Source organism: Eschrichtius robustus, chromosome 8 (assembly GCF_028021215.1).
Source record: "Eschrichtius robustus isolate mEscRob2 chromosome 8, mEscRob2.pri, whole genome shotgun sequence".
NCBI classification, from domain to species: domain Eukaryota; kingdom Metazoa; phylum Chordata; class Mammalia; order Artiodactyla; family Eschrichtiidae; genus Eschrichtius; species Eschrichtius robustus.
In genome coordinates, this window is record NC_090831.1 from 17,238,085 (window position 1) to 17,265,164 (window position 27,080).

A 27,080-nucleotide genomic window follows, 5' to 3' on the forward strand; every position below is an offset into this window, starting at 1 on the left:
TTGTGATGGAAGGGTTCCTCAAGTTCTGCAGAAGAGGTAGGATTGGCCGCGTACGCACCAACTCTTGATATTGGCAGTGGGACAGCAACTCTTCTTGACTGTGGCCGCTTCTCCTTTGTTTTTCCTGAGTCTCAGTAGGGGAACACCTTCATGGTGTCAAAACTGTTCACAGACTTTATTTGCTTATTGGTACTTTTCATCTATACCGTCGTCAGACAGTTCTCAGTGCCCCGTGCATCCTTGGACCCCTTGCCCTCCTCTGGGCGTCCGGGGCCCACAGGCTGGGAGCCATTCCCTCAGCTCCTCCACTTCTGCGGAACCACGGGATCCCTGTTGTTGGAGGGTGAAGTTTGGTCTCATAGGAGCTAGTGTTCCTATGGCGCGAGATCCCTTCCAGTTCTGGGAACTGGGTGCCTGAGGTGAGACCCAGGGGAGGATGGAGTCAGGGGAAGGCCTGCAAAGGCACATGGTAGTTTTTTAAGTCATTTAGGTATCTCAGTACTAAGCACACTGATGGGTCCTGCCTGACAAAAATCAATTTTGTGTGTTCCGTAAAATCCTCCACTTGGTTAGTTCATATCACGTTGGGCGGTGTTGCCATGTTACCACAAACCCTCCCTCTACTAATTGCACAATTCCTATACTAATTTCTTTTTTCAATAAGGGTAACTTTTAATAATCTTCCTATTTTGGATGCAAACCAGAGTTGAGACTCTTACATAATGCTTGGCCCGACTTCCAAGAGGCTGATGTTTTGCTCAAGCAAATGAAGTAATGTAATAATTGCTTGAAAATCTTGCTCTGATTTTACGTGGGAGGGCAGCTTTAATCTTTTTTCTCTCCGTAGTTCCGATGGTGTTTTTGATGAAGACCAAAAACACGAACCAAACTCATTTCTGAACTTTCTTCCACATATTGTCTAGTTTTATGTAATATCTTATCCTTTTGTAAAGCAGATGAAACTGCTAAGTGGATTTTTGTCCATTGATTAGATAAAAATGACTCTAACCCATTCATTGCAGAACAATTACAGTTTCTGTGAATTTCAGTGCATTAATTTCTTAGACTGATACATCACCATTGTCTTGAAGACAGTTGGAGCCTTTGGGGGTTTCTCTACTGTGTGTGAATCTGCAGGGACTACATGTTGGGAGTGGGGCGTTTGCCCAGGATGCCATAGCAACTTGAATAGCATTACTAAAAGAAACAAGTTTTTTCACAGAGAAACAGCTTCATCTAAGGCTCAGCCCTGACACGAATAAGGCATCTCACAGGACATTGTTCTTTAAGGGCATTAAATTCCATTTTGCTTGCCTGTACTTTTGAGGATCCCTGCACTCGTGCTTCTCTTTTATTTACTTGCTTCATTGCTTTTGTCTTTTTCATTACAGTTTTCTGTCTTCCTGTATCTAATTCACTTTTTTTAATTCGTTCACCCTGCATTTGGCAAGCACTTAGGTCCTGGGGCTACATAAATGCAGAAAACAGCCCCAAGCCTCAAAGTTGTTACATATTAAGAGGGAAACTAACCAACACACAGATCCTTACATGGCAATGTGGTCATGCACGGTAGAAGTGTAAACAACTTGCTCCTTACATGGAGAATCTGAGGCCATCAGAAGCGCGGTGGGGAAAACCGTATTTGAGTGCTTCATAGGTTCATAGATGTACTTGGAAGAGAGCCAGGTTCTTCACAGTACGATCCTTTAACTCTCATAACTAAATCATGTAGGTATTCTTCCCACTTTGCGGATGAGCAAATAGGCTCAAAATGTAGCCCAGATCACACAGCTAGGTCGGGGCGGGGGTGGGGAGCGGTGGGCAGAGCCTGAGGTACCAGCGGCGCTTCTGAACTAAGAGCCTGCCAGGCCCCTGCAGAGCTGGTTTCTAGTTTGATTACTTTAGCGTGAGTAGTAAAGTATTACTTCACTTGAAGCCAGCCTTCAGGGATCCGTCCCCAAATGCTGGGGTCCGGCTAAGCCACGCTACTGGTGCAGAAGCCCCAGACCTGTCCACAACTTTATGTGACTCCACGGTGGTTTCAGCTTTGTGCTGCCTAGAGTTAGGAAAGGCTTTATCAAAAACAAGGCATTTGGGCTGGTCCTATGTTAAAGCTCTACAAGGAAGAAATCGGGGAGGGGCGTTCCAAAGATAAGGACGGTTAACGAGGAAGCTTTGTCTCACTAACAATGAGACAAGCCAGTGTGGTTGAAGGGAAACAAGCCCTTTCTGGAGCCCGACCTTGTTAGGCAGAGACGTCTTTCTTTCAGAGTGGTATTTGCACAAGCACCCAGGTCTCAGGGTTGGGCTGAGAGTCACCAGTGAGCTGCATGGAGCTGCTCTGCCTGTGTCGGTAACGCAAACAACGGAAACTAATGATTTGAGGGTCTTTTTAGGGCACAGCAAATGGTCTGGAACCCAGCAGTCGCACCGCGCTGGGGGAGGTTGTTGATGAAGCTGGTGTTCGGTGGGGTCGTGAGTGGAGACATTGTCCCGATGGCGAGAGGGCACGGCAGGTCACGGACCTCAGGCGGCCGTCTCTGGCTGCAGTGTGGCAGGTCCTTTAGTGCAGGGCTGACGGCACCAGGGTGACCACCACCTACGAGGTTACAGCAGCAATTAGGGCACAAGATGGCAGGGTTCAGACTGAAGCTAAGGGGAGAGGAGGGACCGGATGTGGTTAACGTGTGGGGTGAGTTAAAAGGACTTGAGAACTGGTTAGGTGTAGGACTAAAAGAATTTTAGATACAGACTTTGGGGAGACGATGGTGTCCTTTGCTGAAATAGGGGAAGGGGCAGAACGCTACCCTTCGCTTGGGTTTTTTTACCCTAGGTTTGTTTTTTCCTTTTTTTGATATTTTTTAGAGCAGGTTTAGGTTCACAGCAGATTTGAGAAGGCACAGATTTTTCCCTATGTCCCCTGCCCCCATTGCACAGCCGCCCCCATTATCAACACCCCCTCCTCCACAGTGGCCCATTTGTTACAGCTGGGGAACCCACACAGACATCAGGGCCACCCAGCGTCCATAGCTTACACTAGGGCTCACTCTCGGTGTTGTACATTCCATGGCTTTAGACGGCCCTAGGTTTTTGACAGGTGAGTTTGAGGGAGACCTGGAAGGAATCAGATAAAGATGTCCAGAACACAGAGATCGGGAGGGAGGTCAGGGCTGGAAATGAGAGATTGGAGATTCAGTTGTGTATGAAACCATGACAGTGGATAGCAGGGTTGAAGGGTGCTGTGGTGTGAGCACTGAGCTGGACACGCTCCTGGCAAGTATATCCCCTGTAGTTAAATGAAAATAGGGACCAAACCTGACAGAGGATTAATATTTTTCAGTGTTTGGGAGCAAACAGTTAAGAATTACATATTAGATGGGATTTGAGACAGTATGTGAGCTGAGTTATGGTATTAACTTACATCTTCATGGAAATGCTCTACTCTCAAGAGTGTGAAACTTCATGATTATGACAAAAAATTGTTTTACTTGGAACTGAAATAGACCAATAATGAAAAATACGCATAAACGAACAAGCACAGGGCTGGACTTGACCTGTGGGGTGGTTTGCTGACCCCCGGGTCTAATTCATGAGAACATCATAATCATACCCTTGGCTAAATTCAGACTGCCTTCTTATCGCCTAATAGGCCAACAATTGGAGCCTAAGAACAATTTATCCCACTTGTGGTAACAGGAATACAAAGCCCTGCCAGTGTCAGTGTGTGCTGAGCGAGGGCCCTGCCTCCGGCAGTGCCGTGCAGGCTCCACGGTGCAGGGCGCCCCCTTGTGAGCTCTGTGCGTCGACACAGGCTGCACTTGGCTCCGCAGAAGTCTCTTCAGGAGAGACGACGAAAGGGAAACTGGGAACCTTAGCCGCCAGAGAGCCTCCGATTGGGTGATGAGACCACGAAGTGCGACGCAGGCTGAAAACCGTGCACAGCTCTGCGCCTTAACCACAGGAACACCACTACCAAGTGTTTGAGGGCTGGTCGACTGGGCACAGCGGTTCCAGAAATGGGCTGCTTTTAGGTGTTGGCGGCATCCTCCAAGCTCTTTTTATTTCCTTTGTATCGTCTTCTGATCCTTGTTTTCTTTTGGTTTTCAGGGGCGCCCTGGAAGCTTACGTTCAATCAGTTAAAAGCAGAGAAGGCAAAGAATTTGCACCAGTTTATCCCATAATGGTCCAACTGCTTCAAAAAGCTATGTCTGCTCTTCAGTAATAATGTGAAGTATATCTTAATCTCCATTTTGTGCTAACCCATCCAAGGTGTGCAATTAAACTAACACATACTCTAAAGGACAGCTACCATCTACTATTTTAAGAATGTAATTGAGTTTTTTGTATTTCCTGTTGATCTTTTCCTGTTTACACCTCTGAAGCCCTTCTACCTTAAGTAGCATAAAATGTCAAAACTGATTCATCATCACCACCTTCCGTGTGGACCTGATTTTTTCCAGACACATACCAAAAACTCTTGTCTCTCCTCTCAGGCTTTTCTGTGAGGCTATCTAAAAAACTTCTTTCCCATCACAGAGTCCCCACTGCTTCTTAAGGGATTCGACCAACTTATAGTAAGTACACTGCTTCTCCCCAGCTGGCATCCTTCCTCACTGGCTAAGTAGGTAGCCCAGTGGTTTCCATATTTGGCTGCATATTAGACTCACTGGTAGAAGCTTTAAAAAACCCTGATGCCCAATTTGTACCCCTTATTGACACGTATGGGGGTAGGAGCCAGGCATTAGTATTTAAAAAAAAATCCTGAAGTGTTTCCAACGTGCAACAAAGTTTGGGAACCACTGGCATATCCCAAAGCTAAGATGTAGGGCTAAATGCTGTTTAACTGTGTCTTACTGTATCTTTAATAAAGATAGAGCAAGGCTGTCTTTACAGTCTTGTGTGTCATTTTATTAAATAAAAACAGACTTTTGGGGCTGTTCAACTTTGTAACAGAGATGCCAAGTTAAAAATAACGTTTACTCTACAAGGTTTCTTATAAATAAATAGTAGGTAATCTAGGTCCTTAGTTTTCTATTGCCCTTGCCCTGTCATTAACATTTTATTTTACATTTAATGTTTAAAATCCCATAAGCCACTTCTAAAGTATTTTCCATCTCCTGAACCTGTTTTTCTGATGACTCATTCGTAAAGTTCGGTCAGGATCAATCAGCGGAAGTCAGAGATAAACAATTTTTTTTCATTTTATTTGAAATAATATACAAGAATATAGTGTGCAAAATTTAGGGGCAACATCATGAAGAAGTGTAATGAACTGAAATTCAGTTTTACAGCTGTGATTCCTAACCAGAAACACCACTTGGTGAGTAACAAGAAAAGCCATGATTGTAGCTCAGAGCATAAGCAGCTGTATTGCCAACGTGTTTGCTCTCACTGTAGACAGCTGGAGGAAAGTAAAGTGCACGTGTTGCACTGCGTAAGTGCAAAGTCTGCCCCCACCATAGAGATACGATGACAAATACGATATTAAGATATGTGGCTGAGGAGATACAGGACACAAAGTTAAAAATACAATGGTGTCAACCGTTAACAGCACCATTAACAGTGACTATACCCCAATGCTACTCACTAACTTTACCTTGGCCTGGGCTGTCGCCATCGAGCAAGGGGTGGGTGCTGCCACCTGGCGTGTCCACTCAGCGTGCTCCGGGAGCCGCGGCAGGTGGCTCTCAGGCTGTGACACTGACACCATCCACCTGCCCCCCGTTCCGGCAACCTCTTGGCACTGGCCAGACCAGGAGCCCCCGTGTTTGGCACAGATGCTGAGCCATATGGTGGTTGCTCAAGGAAAGGCCAACTCCCGGCTTCTGCTTCACTCCGTTATGTATACAATACAGATTAATAAGCAGTAAGGAGCCAATGTATAAACAGCAGTTACATATTTTTAAATTCCCCCTTTGTACAATTTAAAATAAAACATGTATACACTTCTCCTCGCTTTCTACTGTACTTTAGCACCACAGGATATCAATTTTCAAGCCTATATTACCTGATAGACATATATGAAGTTTGGAAGAAAATAAGGCAATTTGGTTTACAATGTTGATAGTTTTAGCTTACTTAATGCTCTAATGGAGAAAGCAAATCCTCACTCATATTATTAAATCATTTCAAGACTCAATGCTATCAGTATCTTACGGTCACACGGATTCGGGACAAATGGTGAGACCTTGATCTTCTTAAGTCTTTCCATCAACAGTCAATGTTTATGCGAATACAGACTTAAGAACATAAGCATCCTGGTTTAATGTTGTTGTGAGCCCTGTGGAGATAAAATTAATAACTCAGTGAATGTTTACCAATCAATACATAGTAATTCTACAAATGAAAGCTAAGATGGATAATATAATGTTAATAACCATACTATTAAAAACAGATTGCTTTCTCAAAGGTGGTGATTTTTTAAAGTCTGATAATACCTGATGGTCCAAGCATCCAGAAAATTTATGAAAATGCTGAGACAAGAGAGATCGACTAGGATGAGCAGACATGAAAGGGGATCCAGGCAAAGTCCTACCACATGGAATCCTAAAGAACTTCAAAAATCTAGTTGTCACCCTCATACTGGAATCTGACTGCTGACTGCTTCTTTGTAAGAAACTCTTATGCGGATGAGAACCGCATGTTACTATACAGAAATAGACAAATACAGAGAATGAATTAGAACGTCCTCGGCCAGCCGTCCTGCTGCGAAGTACTGATGCTGTCCCTTTGTCTTTAAATGATATTTCAAATTGAGCTCATTCTGTTCTATCAATCAGTCATGTGACGTTTTCTTGTAATTAATCGAAAACACTTACTTAAAAGATGCTAGTCTAGTAACGGAAAAGTTTTAAGAATCAGGTCTATCCAATACAGCATTATTATGGTGCAAACTTGTTTACTAGCCTTCCCGGGCCTTTCTATTTCTTCTCCTTGCTGAGATATTTAACCTAGAAATTCTGTGCAAATGTCACAAAGTCCCCATGAAGGCTGGTTATTTACCCCCACCTCCACAGCCCATCACCAGTTAAGAAAAGAAAGGCTGTTGAGACATACCACCCCAAATTAGAAAATTCTTCTCCTGTGATAGTAATGAGTTAATGACCCCCATCTTTCAACCCAACCAGAAATACTCATTCCAGATTCTTCCAGTTCAGCATCTGTAGCAAACATTCCTACTTTCCATGCTAAAAGAGTAAATGGCACTAATGACGAAAGGCAGCCTGCCTTATACGATGGTGTGCAAACATTATTTAGGTTCTGAAAGATAAGAAGGCTGAGAAACAGCATCAACGCCCTTTTAAAGCTTCTAACAACTGCTCCAATACGCTAGTACAATTTTGGAGTTAAGTCAAGATCACTTTAAGCAACTGCTTGTTGAAACATACTGAATTGGTTCTTTTCCTTTTCCAACAGTCAGGATTTAAACGTTTTTGTTCTTCAGCCAAAGCCTTTGCTTCTAATGTATACATTCTCCTCTCTTCATTCTTCATTTTCTTCCACCTGTCACCAAGGATCACACTTATGGCTCTGTAAAAGAAACATTTACACAGTGTTGAAAGCAAGAATTTTTCAGAAAACTCATGTCAAGTGCTGCTACTTCAGGAAGAAATAGAAAGTTGAAAGACAAAAATCTCGTCCAACATAGAGAAGGGGAAAGGTCAAGACTACTGTACTCATTTCCAGTAAAATCTGAAGTCATATGGTCCATTCATCATAATCTTGGCAATTAAAGCCTCCTGGAATAGGGCCAATATCTAAAATGGCTGAAAACTGGATATTTTACACAGCTTAGATTTGAAGAAAAAAGTTAAATATTTCAAAGAAATGGTTTAGTTTGAATTACCATTGGGTACATCGGTCTTCCAAAGATGTTTAAGATTATTAAGGCAGACAATGTTTAGTAGCAGCAGCATAAAGTATTCACCTTGTATTGAAAGGTATTCTTACTTTCTGTTTGTGCCCATAACCCGTCAAATAGTCACGATAAGCCTTTTTTCGTTCATGCAGCCGCAGTGAGCATGTGGTGGCGCTAACTGTGCACGCTTACCACTCATCTCCAAAGACACCACCAGGAAAACCTCAGGCAACATTTACACTTATTAAGAAAACTGGATAAACTCAAAGGGGAGAAAGTCAAACTGGTTAAGACCCATCATGACAGAAATTTGAAGCTGTTTCCTATTTATTAATTTGCTCCCAAACCTACTAAAATGGTCTCATCCAGAACAGGCAGACACAAACTGTTTCCCTTTTGTGAAGAGCTTCACCCTTAACCCTGAATTTCATGACACTCATACGAAACAGGTGGTCTGCAATGACTGCATGAAGTACATACAGAAGATTTCACAATGGCTGACATGGAAGCTAGAAAACAGGCATCTGAGCTTTAGAAGAACAGTCACCACAGAAGCTCTACTCCTCAAAAAGAAGTTTAAAATGTAGTAAATGTATATACTTTTTAATCCAGTAAGTCGATGCAATTCAACATTGCACTGCATCTTCTTTTATTAAAATAAAAACCAGTTTTTATAGTCTCCGAGTTAAAGGTACCATATAATGGTTGACACATTTACTAGTGAAACTGATTAAAAAGTATTCACATATGTATCAACTTCCAAGTCAGAGATGCACTTGGTATAAGAAGCTTCTCTTTTTAAAATGGAAGTATTTGGGGTGGGCAAAATGGGTGAAGATGGTCAACAGGTACAAACTTCCAGTTATAAGTGATGGAGCTGTAATGTACAGCAGGGTGAGTACAGTGAATAATACTGTGTGGTATATTTGAAAATTGCTAAGAAAGTAGATCTTAAAAGTTCCTATCACAGGAAAAAAAATTCCTAACTATGTATGGTGATGGATATTAATTAGACTAGTTGTGATCATTTCTTAATATATACAAATAGCAAATCATTATGTTGTGCACCTGAAACTAATATAATGTCATATGTCAATTATATCTCATATATATATATATATATATATATATATATATAAAATTAAGATCACGAGTCATTAAAACCGGAATTCAAAGCTGAATTACTTTATGTGCATAATCATTTGACTTTTCTCAGAATATCAAGGGTTAAGGGACCTAGGAAGAATGGAGAAGATAATTTTAATTCGTGGAGAACTTGGTTGGTTTGAGAGGAAGTGAGCTGTAGAGGATTCTAAGAGGTGAGGTATGGGACAAGCAAACAGTAGGAAGGACTAGCACTGTTAATTTTTACCCCTGGGCTCTACTGAGGACACCTCTCAGTCTTCTGACAAATCTGGCAGTCATTACAAACTGCCAATGCCTGCACATCCCATAGTATGACACAGGTGTAAAATAAGTACATCCTTGAGATCTGACACAAGAAGGCGCTAGTCTTTTCTATAAAGATGGAACAGTTGTTAGAACTGTGTCCTCTGACAGGCAAGTGACATTTAATATTTTAGAAGGCAGATCCTTACCTCTTAGCTAACCTAATTATCTGTCTAGGTATTATAAAACAGTTACACATGACCCTAAAAATTCCACTTAAAACAATTTACTTTAAAATCAACCTGGAAAACAGAACTCAATAATGAAAGCTACTGAAGAATAACTTAACTATCCCAGTTCCTATGAACTGCACAGAAGTGTTACTGAATTATTATAGTCAGAATCATCACTATTTTTACCTGTTATCTTTCCCTGGATACATCTGAGTATATTCAACTCTGTATTTTTTGGCAAAAAGCATGAAGGCATTCATTGGTCTTTTGCACTTGTTAGGAGAAGTGGCACTCACAGTCCCTGAGCTGTGGGTTTTGACAGCTTTAGCGTACAAGGAATTGGAAGAGAGCTGTGAGGATCCCGGGGAGCCACAGTTTTTGCTGAATCCAGATCTTTCAAAGTCTTGACCTCCAGGTCCTCCGCAAGACAAAGATGCACGACGCTGACGAGCCATACTGCTTAACACGTAGACTGCAGAAGAATCCAGAGGCGTGAAGTCATAGCTGTAAATAAATACATAAATGCAGTAGCAGGATTTTAATTCAGTATAGTTATTTTTTTTTTAATCCTGTTTTCACAAATCAGATAAGACCCTTAAGATCTGATTGGAGATTTCCATGTATTTTACCTTAAATAATGTTACCAACACTACTTTAGCAACTTCACCATTGGTAGTTGCTTGTAAGATGAAAGCTTATGTATGCATTCACTACATTTACTTTTTTTATTCTCAAGAGAATACGAAATGTTTTTATAAAAGACTTCCAAGCCTCCCCACCCCAAAGGAATCTGTTACAATCCACATACTTTATTCATAGCAAACATCTTCTTCAGATCCCATACAACTCACTTATTCCTACTTTAGATTCATTTTTTGACAAATGTGAGAATCTAATTTGTTGACCTCTAGAAGCCTGAAACTGCAAAATTAAAACAGAGTAGCAAGCATATACCAGGCCTAAGGACTAACTACCACAGAAGACAAGATGTTGGGTAAGGACAGATAGAAGTGGTTAAATGTAGCTAAAGGAACTTAAAATGCACAGTAGCCTGGGTCATTTGTTTACAATGACATGTAAATACAGTCATACATGCATTAGTCTCCCCTAAAGGCTATCCATATATTATAACAGCCTAATAACTTAAAACCCCACATTGATCAGGAAAGGCCACATTTTGTTAGGTATGTTCAGTTTATATAGGTATATAAGCTCTCCACATCATCTCATTTTCTCAACAAGCTTGCGTGGCGATTATCATTATCCTCTCTTTATATGAAGAAACAGGCTAAAAAAGATAACGTATTGTTCACCCAAGGCCTCACAGCTACTAGCTCTCAACCCAGATCTGTTTGTCCAGCTCCAAAGCCCCAGGTTTCCTCACGAGTACCATGGTACTCTGCACTGCTGTTGGCAAACCTCAAGGTGAATCATCATCAGATTAACTGAAAACATCATCTGAAAATTAGAAATAACGTAGACCACAGCCTAAAAGTATACCTGCCAAGAGAATTCTCTTGTTCCAACTCTGTTAACTTCTACTGCTTACACTGGTAATCTCAGCAGAAAATCTTTCACTTCAACCCCAACTCCTCTTTCTCTCCCTGAAACAGAGATTCTGGCAGTCCATCAACAGGTTGATAATAGCTACAGGAATAGTATCCGCCTACAGGTGAAGCAATGTGCGATTATGGATGATTCTGACATACGGAGAGCTACGTGAGTGAGGTGCACGCCATTCAGTGCACACAGTAAAAATGACTTTTACCAATTATCAACCACACAACATCTGCTTTTTTAAAGGTATTACATGAAATAAATGTACTTACGAGTATGACTCCAAAATCATCCAATAAACGCTTAGCAATCAGTATTATGCCAGAGAAATAATTTTTGCTATCTGAAGCCCCTCTCATATGTAATTTAGAAAAATAGCAAACTTATGCATTTGTAAATGAACCTGACACAAAATTATTAATTTCTACTGCAGGAAAATAATTACAATTTGAAATACCGAAAGATTTAAAAATAGGGTAAGCTAATTGACTACTGAAATTTGAAAACTCCACCATCTAGTGGTACAAATATAACCGTCATCCATTTCCATTATGGATACAATTTAAAGTAGCTTGAAACAGTCAATCACAGAATTCAGATTTTGACATGACTACAGCATTATATTACATAAAATATCTTTTTAAAAAAGCTTAATTTTTTGCTATACTGAGCATTCGCTCTCTTTGCTATCTGTTCCTAAAATGTGCCTTATTTCACGTCACTTCTTTTCTACATGCCATTCCTCGAGCTTAGGATGCCCCTTCCCACTGTCATTGTCTATTACTCTTAAAGAAAAACTACAATAGTATAGTGTCTATTAACCGAATCAGAAATATTAACTCACTTAACCCTCCCTTCAATATGATCCACATTTTACAGCTTTTTTCTTTTTTCTGAAGACCCGTGGAAAAATTAACTTACCCCAGTTTCCGCAGCAGAGCTATCGCAGAGCCCGGCTGCGAATCCAGGCGGTCCGCTGCAGAGCCATGTTGCTGACCAGGCTACACTGCCTCCCAACCAGCACCTCCACACGGTACCCACGGCCTCATCCATTCCCTGCTCTAGACTGCAAGCAAAGAGGCAGGCCTATGTCTTAACTGATCTTCAATCCCCAATGTCGGCACATACTAGGCTCTCAAAATGAATGACGACTGACCGAGAGGGTAAAATAAATCATTCTGGAGAACATAATAATATAAAATTTTAATTGGGCTCAAAGCCCATCTCTGCCACTTACTAATGGTATGACCTTGGGCAGGTAACCCTCTAGCCTCAGCTTACTTAGCTCTAAAATGAAGAAACTACATGCTATGCAGTGTTGCACAGCTGGAAGAACAGACTATAAAACACTTAAGGCAGAGGTGAGCACACAGCAGGTACTCAACTGGGGTATCAATTATTACTGTAGAAGTAGTCTAGATTGGTAAAGTGACTGTCCTAAACCTGTGTGATGCCTAGAAGATTGGCCTCAATACCCAATGTCTCAAATGGGCTTCTTCAACTCAAGCTCTCACTTGGAAGCTTCCTTTCTACAAAAGAGCCACCTATTGTGTTTAAGAGCTCATCAGGTTATTGCTGACTTCTTCTGGTCCTCAGCAAGCTAACATCTACTCCAGTGCCCTTCCTAGACCAGCATGACCCAAGAGCACCTACTGTGTGCCAGCTGGATACTATAATTTCTAGTCCTCACAACAAGGAGTAGAGTTAGGCAGGTGTTATCACCTCCATTTTACAGTCAAAACACTGAGGCTTGCATTTGCAGCAACATGGATGGGCCTAGAGATTATCGTACTAAGCAAAGTAAGTCAAAGAGAAAGACAACCATATGATCTAAAATACGACAGAGAATTCCCTGATGGTCCACTGGTTAGGACTCCGTGATTTCACTACCAAGGGCCTGAGTTCAATCCCTGGTCGGGGAACTAAGATCCTGCAAGCCACGCCGGTGCAGCCAAAAATAAAAATAAAAATAAAAAATAATACTAAAGTAAGATAAAATACGACACAAGTGAACATATCTATGAAACAGACTCAAAGACACAGAGAACAGACCTGTGGCTGCCAAGGAGGAGGAAGAGTGGGGGAGGGAGGGATTGGCAGTTTGGGATTAGCAGATGCAAACTACTGATATTATATACAGGATGGATAAACAACAAGGTCCTACTGTATAGCACAGGGAACTATATTCAATATCCTGGGATAAACCATAATGGAAAAGAATATGGAAAAGAATATATATATGTATAATAAAATTTTTAAAATAACAAGGAAATAGGATATTTCTAATATCACTAAAGTTCTACATTTGCCACCCCCAGAAGTAACCATTCTCCTGAACTATTAATCATTCCCTTAATTTCCCAACAATTTTATTATAAAATTCATTCATAAATACGATAAAAACTGTAGTGACATTAATTATGTTAAAATAGCTATTATATTAACATATAATGTTTCATTGTGCAGAAACGAGTTAACATTGCAGGCTTGCTGTCCTTTCAAAGGGTTACTTACAGGCTGGCCCTTGACTAGCATCTGGAACTTGGATTTCGGGAGGGTTCCCATCATACCCACAACTGATAAGAGTGGCTAACTGTTCCTAAACTGTATGTACAAAAAATACGGTTTACCCTAAACACCTGCTTTCCTTTTGGAAGCTTTTGGTATATGCCAGGCAGAGGCAGCCTATGCAACCAGCTGCCAATAAAACCCCTGGTGCTGCATGTCTAATAAGCTTCCCGGTAGGTAACGATTCATACGTGTTGTCGTAACTCACTGCTGAGGGAAATAAGCTTGTCCTGTGTGACTCCACCGGGAGAGGACTCCTGGAAGCCTGGCTTCCCCAGACTTAAGCCCACGTATTTCCTGTTCACGACTTTGCTTCATATCCTTTCAATGTAAGGTATCATAGCTGTGCGTATGACTAAGTACTAAATCCTGTGAGCCCTCCCAGTAAATCACTGAACCTGGGGGTGAACTTGAGGATCCCTGGTGTAACTGTATAATGTGTATTTTATATACTATAGAAAGATTATATAAGTGTAATTAGATTTATAATTTTATTAGATATATTTCCAAAGAACATCTGATTCCAGACTAATTTTAACTTAACATTATTTCTAAAGTTGATCCATGTTTTAAAATGTATGGCTACGGTTCATTCATCTTCCACTGACAGAAAGAATTCCATTGTATGATTATATCACACTATATGCATTCAGTCTCCAGTGAATGAGTACTGATACTGTTTCCACGTTTTTGCTATCATGAGCAACACAGCTTGAACTTTACACATCGCCTAGTGCATGTCTACAAGCATTTACTTCTCTATGGTGTACATACAGAGGAATGGAACTGCTGATAATTCACTGGTAGACAATAAAGCGAAATTATCTTCCAAAACTTTTTTATCCATTTACACTCTCACCAAACATTAGAGGTATCACGGATCTGAATCCTAAGAATACTCTGAGTACTGGACCTTAACAATGTCTTGTTTTTCAAAAAAGACTGTATAAAAGAGAGTCAAACAGCATTTACATTCCAATCTTGCAGATGTTTATTGAGCATATAGCCTGTGCCACGCCCTGTGCTGGTTGCTTTTTTAAAATGTTTTTTAAAAATAGTCTCACTTATGCTTTCAAAATAAAAAAACGTATTAACCTTCTATTTTATTATATTAAACTGAATTTATTTAAAATCTTCAGGCCAGCAGAAGTTCTTGAGAATTCTCTACTTAAAGGCCTATGGATTTGATAATTATCTTAAAGAATGGGGCTTAGGGCTTCCCTGGTGGTGCAGTGGTTAAGAATCTGCCTGCCAATACAGGGGACATGGATTCGAGCCCTGGTCCGGGAAGATCCCACATGCCGCGGAGCAACTAAGCCTGTGCGCCACAACTTCTGAGCCTGTGCTCTAGAACCCGTGAGCCACAACTACTGAGCCCATGCACCACAACGACTGAGCCTCAGCTCTAGAGACCGTGAGCCACAGCTACTAAAGCCCACGCGCCTAGAGCCCGTGCTCCGCAACAAGAGAAACCACTGCACTGAGAAGCCCATGCACCGCAACAAAGAGTAGCCCCTGCTCGCTGCAACTAGAGAAAGCCCACGCACAGCAACGAAGACCCAATGCAGCCAAAAGTAAATAAATAAAATAAATAAAAGCTCTTTTTTAAAAAAAAAAAAAAAGAAAAAGAAAGAATGGGTCTTAAAATCCCAGATATCATATACTTTCTCTGGGTTCCTTCTGGGAGGAGGGTGACCAACTGCCCCCGTTTTCCCAGGACTGAAGGGTTTCCAGTGCTGCAGGACTTTCAGTGCTAAAACCAGAAAAGTTCTGCACAAATTCAGACAGTTGGTCAACTTTCTTGAATGTCAGCACACATGGGTTCTTGTCCTATTCTACCACTAACTAATAGGGTGATCTCAGGAAAAATCACTTTCCTCTTTAAGTCTTTCCAAATGTCAACTTTTTGCTGTTTTTACAATTTTTAATCCATGCAACTAATGCCCTTGGTCAAAATGAATAGTAAACGAAGACACAGTTAACTAAAAAAAAAAAAAAAGATACAATTAACAGACTTATGGTCTGGTTCAAAACAACTGGCCAGATTTAGCAAATTTTTTTTTTCTTAACTATCAAAGATGATCTATTTAATTCCTAGACATATGTGGTATTTTCCTAATCTAATCTTAAATGTTTTATGAAGTCACTTTTCCTACATCACTACTCCATGTAAAAGTCTTTTTTTGAAGTATAGTTGATTTACAATATTGTGTTAGTTATTGGTATACAGCAAAGCGATTCAGTTATATATATATAACATACATATTCTTCTTCAGATTCCTATCCTTTATAGTTTATTACATACGTCCCTGTACTATACAGCAGGACCTTGTTGTTTATCTATTATGTATATAGCAATTTATATATTAGGATCTGTTAATCCCGAACTCCTAATTTATCCCTCCCTACCCCCTTCCCCTTAGGTAACTATAAGTTTGTTTTCTATTTCTGTGAGTCTAATTCTGTTTTGTAAATAAGTTCATTTGCATCATTTTTTAGATTCCACATATAAGTGATGATATATGGTATTTTTCTCTGACTTACTCCACTTAGTATGATAATCTCTAGGTCCACCCATGTTGCTGCAAATGGCATTATTTCATTCTTCATAAAACTCCTCTTGAGGGACTTCCCTGGTGGTGCAGTGGTTAAGGATCCGCCTGCCAGTGCAGGGGACACGGGTTCGAGCCCTGGTCCGGGAAGATCCCACATGCCACGGAGCAACTAAGCCCGTGCACCACAACTACTGAGCCTGTGTGCCACAACTACTGAGCCTGCGCTCTAGAGCCCGCAAGCCACAACTACCGAGCCCGCGAGCCACAACTGCCGAGCCCGCGCACCTAGAGCCCGTGCTCCACAACAAGAGAAGCCACCACAATGAGAAGCCCATGCACCACCACGAAGGGTAGCCCCTGCTCGCCACAACTAGAGAAAGTCCGCATGCAGCAACGAAGACCCAACTCAGCCAAAAATAAATAAATAATAAAAAACTCGAACTATTATTTTACTTTAATTACCGAGTACTTTTTCATTTATTCATATACAGTTGACCCTTGAACACTGTGGGTTTGAACTGCATGGGTCCACTTACACATGGATTTTTTTCAATAGTAAATACTACCCAGTCCATGGTTGGTTTAATCTGCCTACACAGAGGGCTGGCTGTAAGTTATATGTGGGTTTTCGACTGTGTAGAGGGTCAGTGCCCCTAACCCCTGTGTTGTTCAGGAGTCAACTGTATATACCTCTTCTAAGTAGTCCTTTTATAATTCTCTGATCTTTAAAGGTTTAACCTCCTAAACAGCAATCATTAGGGAGATTAAGAGTAAACTTTAATTTTTTTTCAGAGAGAAAAAAAGGAATTCAATATTACCTTTTAAATGTATCAAAAACACCTGAATCATCAAAATTAATGGCATCGGGGTGTCCAGGAGGTAGACATACATCACCAACATGAATTTCACAACATGGAATGCCATGCTGTACCACAGTCAAGCTTGGATAAAATGATGACCAACCTAAAGTTAAAGCAAACTATTGTTATATAAAGGACGGAGATTGACAGAAAGCATCCAAATTATTTATTATATGATAGATATGTCACTTCTGAGTCTTAAAAATAAAAAGTATGTGATAGATTTATAACACAAGTCATGTATCTTTGCCACAAAGCAAATCCAAGTGTTTTATTTAAACAATGCAAAAGCCCTCCAAGACTAGTTTAATTCAGCATTTTACTAATATATCAAATTCTATCAATCAGCACTTCCACTGACCTACAAGATAGTAAATGATAAATGATGATGATTGAGACCATGAAATAGTCTCTGAATCATTACGTATGACAAGAGTGTTAATGTGATTCAGGTGTAAAGCATATCTGGCCTCAACCAAAATTCAATTACCAGAATACTCCATTCCCCAAACTATATCAAAACAACAGAGAGCTTATTATAGTATGCTACATGAATCTACAAGTTCATACCCACAGGAAGTAGAGCTCCACCTGACTACTGCTAAGACATTTAAACATCATTAGGTATTATTATAAGGCATTTCCTATGGTAGTATTAATTAGTTTGAAAGAAGTTTTCCCTTCAAAAATTTTTTTCTTAATCATCAAAGAATTATGCCACAAGACGTAATTATAGATTTAAGAAGCTTTCTTTAAAAAGTTACTACAAATTCAAAATTGAAGCCCTACCTTTATTTTTAACATAGAAAGGGTGGTCCAGTTTACACTCTACAGTAAGTAAACCATCTTCTACTGTACCAGGATCAAAAGTCAACTTCAGTACAGACTCGCCAAATGATATACTTTCTTCATGTGATAACAACTTTAGACCATCAGAACCATAGCCCTGGAAATACATGCATAGATTAAATAAATTGGCAATGTTCAATTCAACATGGAGTGAAGTTCCTATTATGTGTAAGACTTTGTGGAAAAGGTAAAAATAAACAAGACAGGATCCTTGCCATTAAGGAGCTTTCAACCCAGTAGCGAAGAAAGGCAGATATTACTACAATATAAAGCCGACTGGAGTAAGTGCTTCAATCCAAGTACAAATAATGCTAATGGAGTTTAATAAAGGGAGACATTAACTCCAAGAGAAAAAGATTGGGGGGAGAGGTTTCGATTCCCATTTGAACTGGAATCTAAAAGAAGAATGCAATTTAGAAAGGTACAAGAACATGCCTTACACCAGGAATAGTTGTGACTAATAACTTCTTTGTAGAGTGCTGAGCATCTGCTAAAAATACAAGATTAGTTCAGAGTTGGGGCAAATAAGACTGCAAAGGAGGGCCCAGTTAGTAAGTAAGTAAGTAAAGGGATCTTAAAGACAGGCAAAGTGCTTAAACTTTCCTTTGAGAAGGTATTGGGAAGTCAATGAAAATATTTTTATTAATATAATTGTTGATTTTAAGGTGATGACAAAGACGACAGATAAAAGGTACCTCTAATATTCAATTTGAAGATATAACGAGAGAACCCCATTACAGTCTTGAACTGACAAGTGCAGTGGTGGTAGAACCAGGCTGAATTTAAATTCAACCAATATTTATTGAGCACTTAGTACATGCCAGGTGCTAGGCTCTGAAAACACATGATCCCTACCCTTAAATTCACAGAAAAACGAAGGAGACAGACATGCCAACAGCTAGCTACAGTGTCCAGTCAAAGTAACTAATGAAAGAAAAGGATAAATGTAAAAAATCTTTCAACTGAATACAAAGAGAGGAAACAGTCAACTTCATTCACGTTTTGAATGAAGCAATCAAGAAAAGGTTTTGAGGACTTCCCTGGTGGTCCAGTGGCTATGAATCTGCCTTCCAATGCAGGGGACACACGTTCAATCCCTGGTCGGGGAACTAAGATCCCACATGCCACGGGGCAACTAAGCGCGCGCGCTCTGGAGCCCACGCGCCACAACTAGAGAAGCCCACGCGATGCAATGAAGAGCACACGTGCTGCAACACAGCGAAATAAATACATAAATATTAAAAAAAAAAAAGAAAGAAAAGAAAGAAAGAAAGGTCTTGCATCTGGCAATCAAGAAAGGGTAGTAATACTCTTAAAAGGGGAAAAATGGACCTGGATGGGGAAGAAAAAGGTGAATCCAGTGTTGGCTACACTAATAACTAGATTACAGAATCTTCTAATTCTTAGAGCTATAAGAACTTAAAGCTAATCCCAGTTCCATCTTACAGATCAGGAAGGCAACACCCAGTGGGGCTGACAGACTGCCCAAGGCCAGTCATGCAAATAGCTGCTGGCAGAGCTAGAAAGAGCCCAGCTTTCCTGACTCCAAGACCAAAGCAGTTTCCACAGGCCACCAAAGAGCTGCTGTCGACATTATCATCAGAGAAAAAGTGGTGAAGAGAGTGAGGAAGGGTAGAACCTTATTAACATTCAACATCATGGGCAGACAAGCCACCAGTCGAAACAGACAAGACATCAGAAGGAGAAGCAGGGCACTGCCGTGCTACGCAAATCAAGGGAAGACAATCCACTATGTCAAACACTGCAGAAATGTCAAAAAGAACAAGCAGAAGTCTCTTTAGAAATCAAAATAAAGCTAGTAACCTTTGAGACAATTTTAGTAGAGCAGCAGAGGCTGAAGTCGGACTACGGTGAACTTCACTATGTAATGCTTACAGCAAGAAGGGGAGACTGAAGGCAGCCAAGTCAGGACTGCTGTTCTCAAGAAACTCACTAGTAGGGGACAGCAGGAGCAAAACAGGAATTTTACACAAGCACACTTCACATGCCCAATTTCTCTGCCCACAGTGGAGATGGAGAAATTGAAGATTTCAAAGATAAAGGTTTCATCCAACATTTATGCTACTGCTGCCCACTACTGCCTTTGCTTATCGACTTAGAAAATACCAGCATTTTAATGGGTCATTTTAAAAGTAACTCAATCAATTCTCACTTATCCATAGGAGAATTAACCACTTTGTAGATTACCTAAGATAAGGCTTTGGTTTGCTTATTTATTCATTTTGTGTTTAATGCCAGTTTAATTTTCCCCAAAATAAAATGTGTAAAAAGTGCTAAGAAATACACTCTTTTTCCCATCTAACAAGCTTCATTATAAAGGTAAAACCTAAAGTCACTGCTCCTCTCCATCAGGCTAAGCAGCAGAGTAGTCACAAAAGCTCCTCCCAAAATGTAAAATGTCATTTAAACATGGAAGCAAATGGGAGGATACACCTGTAGATTAATAATAAACCTATGTTCCCTTTTGAAAGACTTGGAAAAGTTTGAAGAATTTTAAATCAACCTTGTGAGTGCCCATCTGGAGATCTTCCTCATTATCGCAGCCTTCAGTTCTAGCAAAATCTTCCACATCCTGCCATTCCTTATTGCTTCCCTTATGAAAACACAGTCGTGTGCCTACAGTTTAAGTAAAAAACAAGTATTAGATATGCGACTAGTGTGCTTGCTACACAAGTAAACTGTAAAGAATTCAAGCATTTTTTACCTTTCAAAAAACAGTGCCAAGCAGTCGAAGGCCAGGAATTGCACCACCCCAAGTCGTCATCATCCGAGAGGGAGGACATGCAGAAAATGCCAGATTCTGACTCACTGTTTGCCTGTAGAAAAAATATTACAAATTTTCTAGGTTTTTTTTCTGTAAGATGTATTTTGTTAATTTGTGTCTTCAGACTATCTATCTATCTATCTACCTACCTACCTACCTACCTACCTAGCTAGCTAGCTATGCCGGGTCTTAGTTGTGGCATGCCGGATCTAGCTCCCTGACCAGAGATCGAACCCAGGCCCCCTGCACTGGAGGCACAGTCTTAACCACCGGATGGCCAGGGAAGTCCCCAGACTTTCTTATTAGTGGATAACTTAATCATTCTAAACTTAGGGGAAAAAATCGCCTTTGAAAACTGAAGTTCTGGGAAGTTTTAGTTAAATGCATGTTCCCACTGGTAACAAACTTTCCTAACAGTTAATAGAGCTGTACATAAAACTGAATCCAGATCAGTAGGAGAACAGCGAGCGAGACTATTTCCCATCTGCATGTGCTTCAGGAGAATTGCTTAGAGAGGGAAAGTTAATGTCTTTCAGCTGCTGTACGAATTTCATGAAGTTTAACCTCATGAATAAACTTACCCTTTCGTGTCTGACTGGCGTTTGCTCCTTCCAGTGGTGATGAGGGAAGGCTGGCTCACCCTTAGAAGAGGACATCGGTGGAGGGCGCGCATAGGAATGTAAACTTTTGCTAGTAGCTATGATGTGTACAGGAGATGATCTAAAATAAAGAAACCGTTTTAACCACAAAGCAAAGGTCCTTAAAGTAAAGCTTTCCTTTTGGTGAACTTCATATTCATAACACCAATGTTATTACATGTAAGACACCTATGGGAAACACTAATAAAGCCATCAGGGTTTCATCTATGTTGTTCATCTATGTTGTATGTTGTTCCTTAACATCTTCCCCAGACCCTCTTCACACATTTTAAACACTGTTTTCAGATTAGAAAATATACTTTAAATTCCAAATTACTGTTTCATTTACTCATTCACTCATTTTTATATCACTAAGTACATACAAGTGTGCAGTTTCATTCATGAAGGATGATGCCCCTTTATGCAGGGCTCCCGATCCCTTTCTCTCTCCTACTGTGATGTGGTCACCAAATCTCGGCCCTCCAAGCTCAACGTGACCAACACGGAACTCTTTACCTACCAACCACCTGTATCACTGGGCAGATACAGTGAACTACCTGAAGCTAAAACGTTTAAACTTTTTATAGTAGAAAACAGCCTATTTGCAAAGCATCTGCACATAAAGCCAGTTACTTCTGCCCCCAGGATCACCTTAAAAAGTAAGTTACCTCTTGCCCCGCTTTCCTGTCAAAAGTCTCTTTACCAGGCAATGCTCCCTTCAGAGTACACGGGGCTCCCCGGAACACACTAAGATCCTTCCCCCACAAACATGTAAGAGGGGTAACAGTAAGCAGCAAGCCCATAAAGGATGACCAGTAAGGTATACTGACTCGGGAGTTTGGAAAGCAGCAGAAAGGAAAATTTCAGGGTCTAAGAAGTAAATCTGAAGGTCCCAAATCAGGACATTCTCTGAGATGCCAACTAAGGATTTGGTCCTTAACAGAAAAATGTTTACACTTGTCTGTACTAATCCTCTTTCTAAAAAGAGGAGGGACATCTTACTTTCCAATTCTTCCCTTATTCTCTGAGAAATCTGATTAGCCCTCATTTTTTTAAACTTAATTAACATTTTTATTATACCTTCGCAGAAATTAATTTTTAAATGAGGATCTATATATAAAACCGTACGTTGCTTTCATGTTCATAACACTTCTTAAGTAAAAAGCCCTCAAATTTCCATGCATTTTTAGCTTACTCTCCAATCAACTTTGGATTTCAAAATACAAATACTTAATATTTCATCTTTGCCCAATTTCTTCCTTTTATTACACATTTACATCTTTATGAAGTATAAGAGAATGGCCAAACTGCTAAAAATTCCTTCAGCTCATTTCTGCCTTCGTGACTAGTAAAAGAAAATGAGTTTATCAGTTCTTCTGTGTAACCATTTAAAAGAGAAGTAACAATGTAATGTTCTAAAATGTATATGGCCTAAATGTTCTGTAAAAATTAATATGCTGCATGTGTCTGAATTACTAACACCATGGTCTCTTCATCCCTCTATCTATGCAGGGATAATATAAATTTTACCTGTCCTCAACCCCTTGGTACTGTACAGTTACAACATCAGGCATCCCAAGTTCAATAACTAACACAGTTTAACACTCTACAAGAAGTCACAAGAACAGCCACTGACTGTGTTAGAAGGCAGGCAAGACAGCAGAGCGTGACTTTTGGTCTTGTTCCCTAGGAAGAAGGGAAGCATAGAAAATGCAGCAGAGAGTAATCTACATCTTTAGGGAGCTACTCCTTTACTTGTTGTTTTTTTTTTTAACATTAATTTTCTTCTGAGGGTTTTACTCAACTTTCCATGAACTAAATTATTAATCCTCATGAGTTTACTGTGAAAATGAAAAGTACTATCTCTAAACTAAAATTGGGAAAAAAAGAAAGTCCAATAGTAAAATCAGGGTTTTTTTTTTTTTAATTGTAAAACAATTTTTCACTTTTTGACTATTAAGATTACAATGAAAACTGGGACAATAAAGGAATACTTTGAAAGGCAACTTTTCATTCCTGTGGAACTCTTCATGGATTAAACTGAAGTTAATTAAATTGAATTTGCTCTAATCAAAACCAATTACCTTGCTGAATAGAAGAAAAACAGTGTAACTTGCTGGGCTTCACACCTAACAAGTTTATTCTTCAGCAAAGAACTATACTAACTTAGGAACACTACCAAAATTCAGTCATTCCTACATCACCTATTATGGACTCTGGTCTACCCACCCACATGAGTGCAAACCTGGGTATTTCTCTTCCCTACAAACTATCATATTTACCTATGTCTTTTTACATAGCCAATTTTATAATCTGGGGGATAATTAATAAAATATTATCCATTTAAGTCTCTCTAGGAATATTAGTTGGAAGCTTCCATAATTTCATAGCACCATTAATTCATTTTCTTAAACTCTAGTCTGGGTATATGAAACAGTGGTTTCTACCAATAGGAGTCTACTTTTGTAAGTTCAACATTTTAATATTAGCAAACATATAAATAACATAAGGCCACATACACTGTGGAAAAAAATAAACCTAGACCAAAAGGAACCAAACTCAAGGTTGATAAAAGTTTAAAATATGTCTATTTTAATTATGATTCTTTAGACAAATATAATTTTCATCTAAGTAGAAATATATAATAAAAGTATTCTTGGTCTGCTGTATTTTTTTATGACTTTAAACCATTTACAAATATTTTTGACTCTGCTGTTCTCGTATCACTTTTATCTAATTCTCAAAATATGAAATCATGACATTGGGTGAAACAGCTCTTTGATTATTTTAAGACAAAGAGCTTAATTCTAATGACTTTGATAAACCACTCATGAGATGGTCAACAGCATTATTACTTTTAAAACTAGAAAAAAAAAGCATTTTGTAATGATAAAAGTTTTCAATTAAAATACAGCCAACGTTCCCACCTGTTGTAAAATGAGCACTGCATAAGTGGGCTTTGTGGGCTGGTGGCGATATTTGCTAATTCTGTTAGCCAATCCACCTCATTTTCACGGTAAGTGTTTTCTGATATTTCTGAGGTATTTTGGTTCCAAGAAGGTCTTGGGTATTCTTGATGTGACACATCTGAACTTAGCTGGTATATGGCAGATTGAGCAGGATCACTCTGAACAGCCTGAAGTTCAGGAAGATCATCTGCAAATAAGCACACTCAAGATTATAAGAAGGAAATTACTAATACAGGGAACAATTCTACAATCACAGTTGGAAGAGAGGTCCTCAAATTTAGCTAATTAATTTTGTGAGAGGAAAAGTATAAACTCAAAATGTTTTCTTGAATGAAAACAAGTTTCAACTGAAAAAAAAAAAATGACATCTTATACATTTAAGGGCCAACAGAGTCTGACAGAAAAGTAAACCTAGCGCATGTAAATGGATTAATGACTTCACTACTCAAACCATGTAACTACCACAACTGTTCACCAACTGTTCTGTTTGTGTTTTCTGACTTTTTCCCCCAGTTTTTTATAGCTCACCTGGGAATAATCCATATACCACTGAGACATTTTTATGTTAACATGTTAATGAGGAAAAAGGCGTTTTATGGGTACACAGATGTACTTATTGTTCACACACTTGAACCTGTTCAACAAGATTACTGCAATAAATGAAAACAACAATTTTCAAAGATGAAACCTAGATCATATTATATATTTTCAGGTACTACTTGTTAGACTTTATCTATGCTAAATTATTTCTTTTTAATGAGAAAGTCTGAACTCAGTAACATTCATTATTTTTTCCAGAAAGTGTGTTCCCGAAAGGTAGTTCATGACGGACTCTCAGCTACCCAAGAAAGAAAACTAGAAATAGTACCCAAGGACCACTCATGTACATGCCAAGGCTATGAACACTGTAAGATAGACTGAATTCTAAAAAATTGAATTAAAAAAAAGAAAAAAAAAGGAGGGGAGAAAAAGCGTCTTGCAGGCCTTAAAAAAGAAAAAGAGAAACAACAACCAAAACAACCCTCTTTGAAACACATACCTACAAACTCTACAGATCCACTGCGTCTCTTCAATATGTAAGTCAAGAAACTCTTCTAGTGTTGAGAGTTCTCCTGAACTGTCACTATAAAAGTACATACTCCTAATTCCTATTCAGGGGAATATCCCAGAATAGCTCACTAAAACAGAAATGTCTTACAAGTACTGATTCAAGACATCCATTCATAAAAGTGACTAGAAGGTATCCCCCTCTTCACAGAGCAGCTAAAATATCACACCAACTTATGATAATTCCACTCTGTAATTCTCATGGTGGTGGAGCTGTTTCCCTTCCCTCACTGCCAACACTGTTCTTTGACTATCTTTATTTACTGTAAAGGGTTCATTTCTGTCTTTCAAGTTAAGGAAACTACTTTTAAACTGAAGTCATGAGGGGTGGTACAAGTTTTTGACCCCCTGAGCCCTAGGTTCCTGATTTCCTCCTGAAACCTAAAGTGTGACAATGGAGGAATCAACTACCTGATTGAACTGGGGCTTCTTGCTCAATAGTAACCACTCCTCAATGAATATTCGGGCCCAGCAATCTCTCAGCATTCAAACAGGTTATGTCCCAACACCTTTAAGATCTCCAAATTCCCAAAGAAGACTCCAGCATATAACCTCCTCTACTTCATCATTTATAAAATGAGGACACTCACATCTCAGGTTTTTGGGAACATCAGAGAAAAATGCACATTAAATGGGGACAAAGCCAAGATGAAAAGTGGGCAGCAAGCCAAGATCACTCATCACCTGTTCACTGTCTTCAACAGCGACCTCAAAGCGATACAATTCAAAGTCATACCTCAGCAAACCTACACACTTCTACAGATCACGTATCTTTGAAGTAGCTCAGCAGCAGTGATAATCACAAATGTCAGATCCTCAAATTTCAAGGGTCCACTGTAATTTCCCCATCATACCAACAAACCAGGCGTGAATAGTGGCCAGCATAATTTGCTGAGCTCACATGGATATTTCAAAAGTAACATCTTTTGAAAAGCCACACAGCAAGGTTTTCATAAGGTGGTCAAAGGCTCATCTTTATCCACAAAGGCAGTTTAGTTTGAAAGTTTGTAAATGAGTCTCTATGATAACCATAAATAGCCCCAAGTTAGGTTGGTTTTAAGTAATACCTCACAAGCAATAATAGGAGAACACTGAAAACTCCTAATGTACAAAAACTTGACATACTTTTTATCAGTTCAAGGTAGGTGGAAAAGCTAGCTAAACATGAAAATTAATCTGAATCTCAGTGAGCTTCCTAAAAACTTAATTTTGTTTACCAAGCTCCATGTGCTCATCACAAGAGTTGTATCCAGGTGAGGATGGCAAATTTTCATTACACTGCAGCAACTCCAATGAGTCATTCATTCCTGAAGCTCTCTTGTCCATTACTAGCAGGAGTTTCTGTACTGCATTAGGCACCTGATTTGTCTTCACTTCCCACACCATGTTATGGTGCTCCGACTTAAAAATAATATAAGAGAAAAATGTCAAGTCATGTGATTTGGAAATAACGTAAGTATAAAATCAATCAGAGACATCACAATGTTGTATCTTTAATCACACATTGCTATCTGTATCCCCCTCAAAACCTTTAGACATGGATGACTGAAGGTCTATTCTATTTTGCACATTTTTTGGAAGATTCTATTTTAATTTCTCTAGTATTTATCAACTGTGTTCATTATTTTGTTTTCTCATCTTCTGAAAGTGAACAAGTTTAACAAACTTAAAATTACAGTCTCTAACAAATATTTTAAAAAGAGTTTCTTGGG

General features: G+C 39.5%; 2 protein-coding genes across 5 annotated transcripts in view; one reads left to right on the forward strand and one right to left on the reverse strand.

Moving 5' to 3' along the window:
* The window catches only part of COG5 (component of oligomeric golgi complex 5), a 296,956-nt gene extending 292,066 nt beyond the window's left edge, over positions 1 to 4,890 (forward strand). Inside the window, exon 22 of the mRNA XM_068550382.1 lies at positions 4,108 to 4,890. Coding sequence (XP_068406483.1) covers positions 4,108 to 4,222 — 115 coding nt within the window. The 3' untranslated portion in view covers positions 4,223 to 4,890. The remainder of the gene's footprint in view (positions 1 to 4,107) is intronic.
* A 312-nt stretch (positions 4,891 to 5,202) lies between these two features.
* The window catches only part of HBP1 (HMG-box transcription factor 1), a 30,696-nt gene continuing 8,818 nt past the window's right edge, over positions 5,203 to 27,080 (reverse strand). For all 4 annotated transcript variants that reach the window (XM_068550384.1, XM_068550383.1, XM_068550385.1 and 1 more), the window contains exons 2-11: positions 26,586 to 26,769; positions 24,220 to 24,448; positions 21,236 to 21,374; positions 20,595 to 20,706; positions 20,394 to 20,506; positions 17,810 to 17,966; positions 16,979 to 17,123; positions 9,667 to 9,984; positions 7,389 to 7,530; positions 5,203 to 6,280 (exon numbers count right to left, since the gene is read on the reverse strand). In XM_068550384.1, the coding sequence (XP_068406485.1) occupies positions 6,263 to 6,280; positions 7,389 to 7,530; positions 9,667 to 9,984; positions 16,979 to 17,123; positions 17,810 to 17,966; positions 20,394 to 20,506; positions 20,595 to 20,706; positions 21,236 to 21,374; positions 24,220 to 24,448; positions 26,586 to 26,769 (1,557 nt within the window). In that variant the 3' untranslated portion in view covers positions 5,203 to 6,262. The remainder of the gene's footprint in view (positions 6,281 to 7,388; positions 7,531 to 9,666; positions 9,985 to 16,978; positions 17,124 to 17,809; positions 17,967 to 20,393; positions 20,507 to 20,594; positions 20,707 to 21,235; positions 21,375 to 24,219; positions 24,449 to 26,585; positions 26,770 to 27,080) is intronic.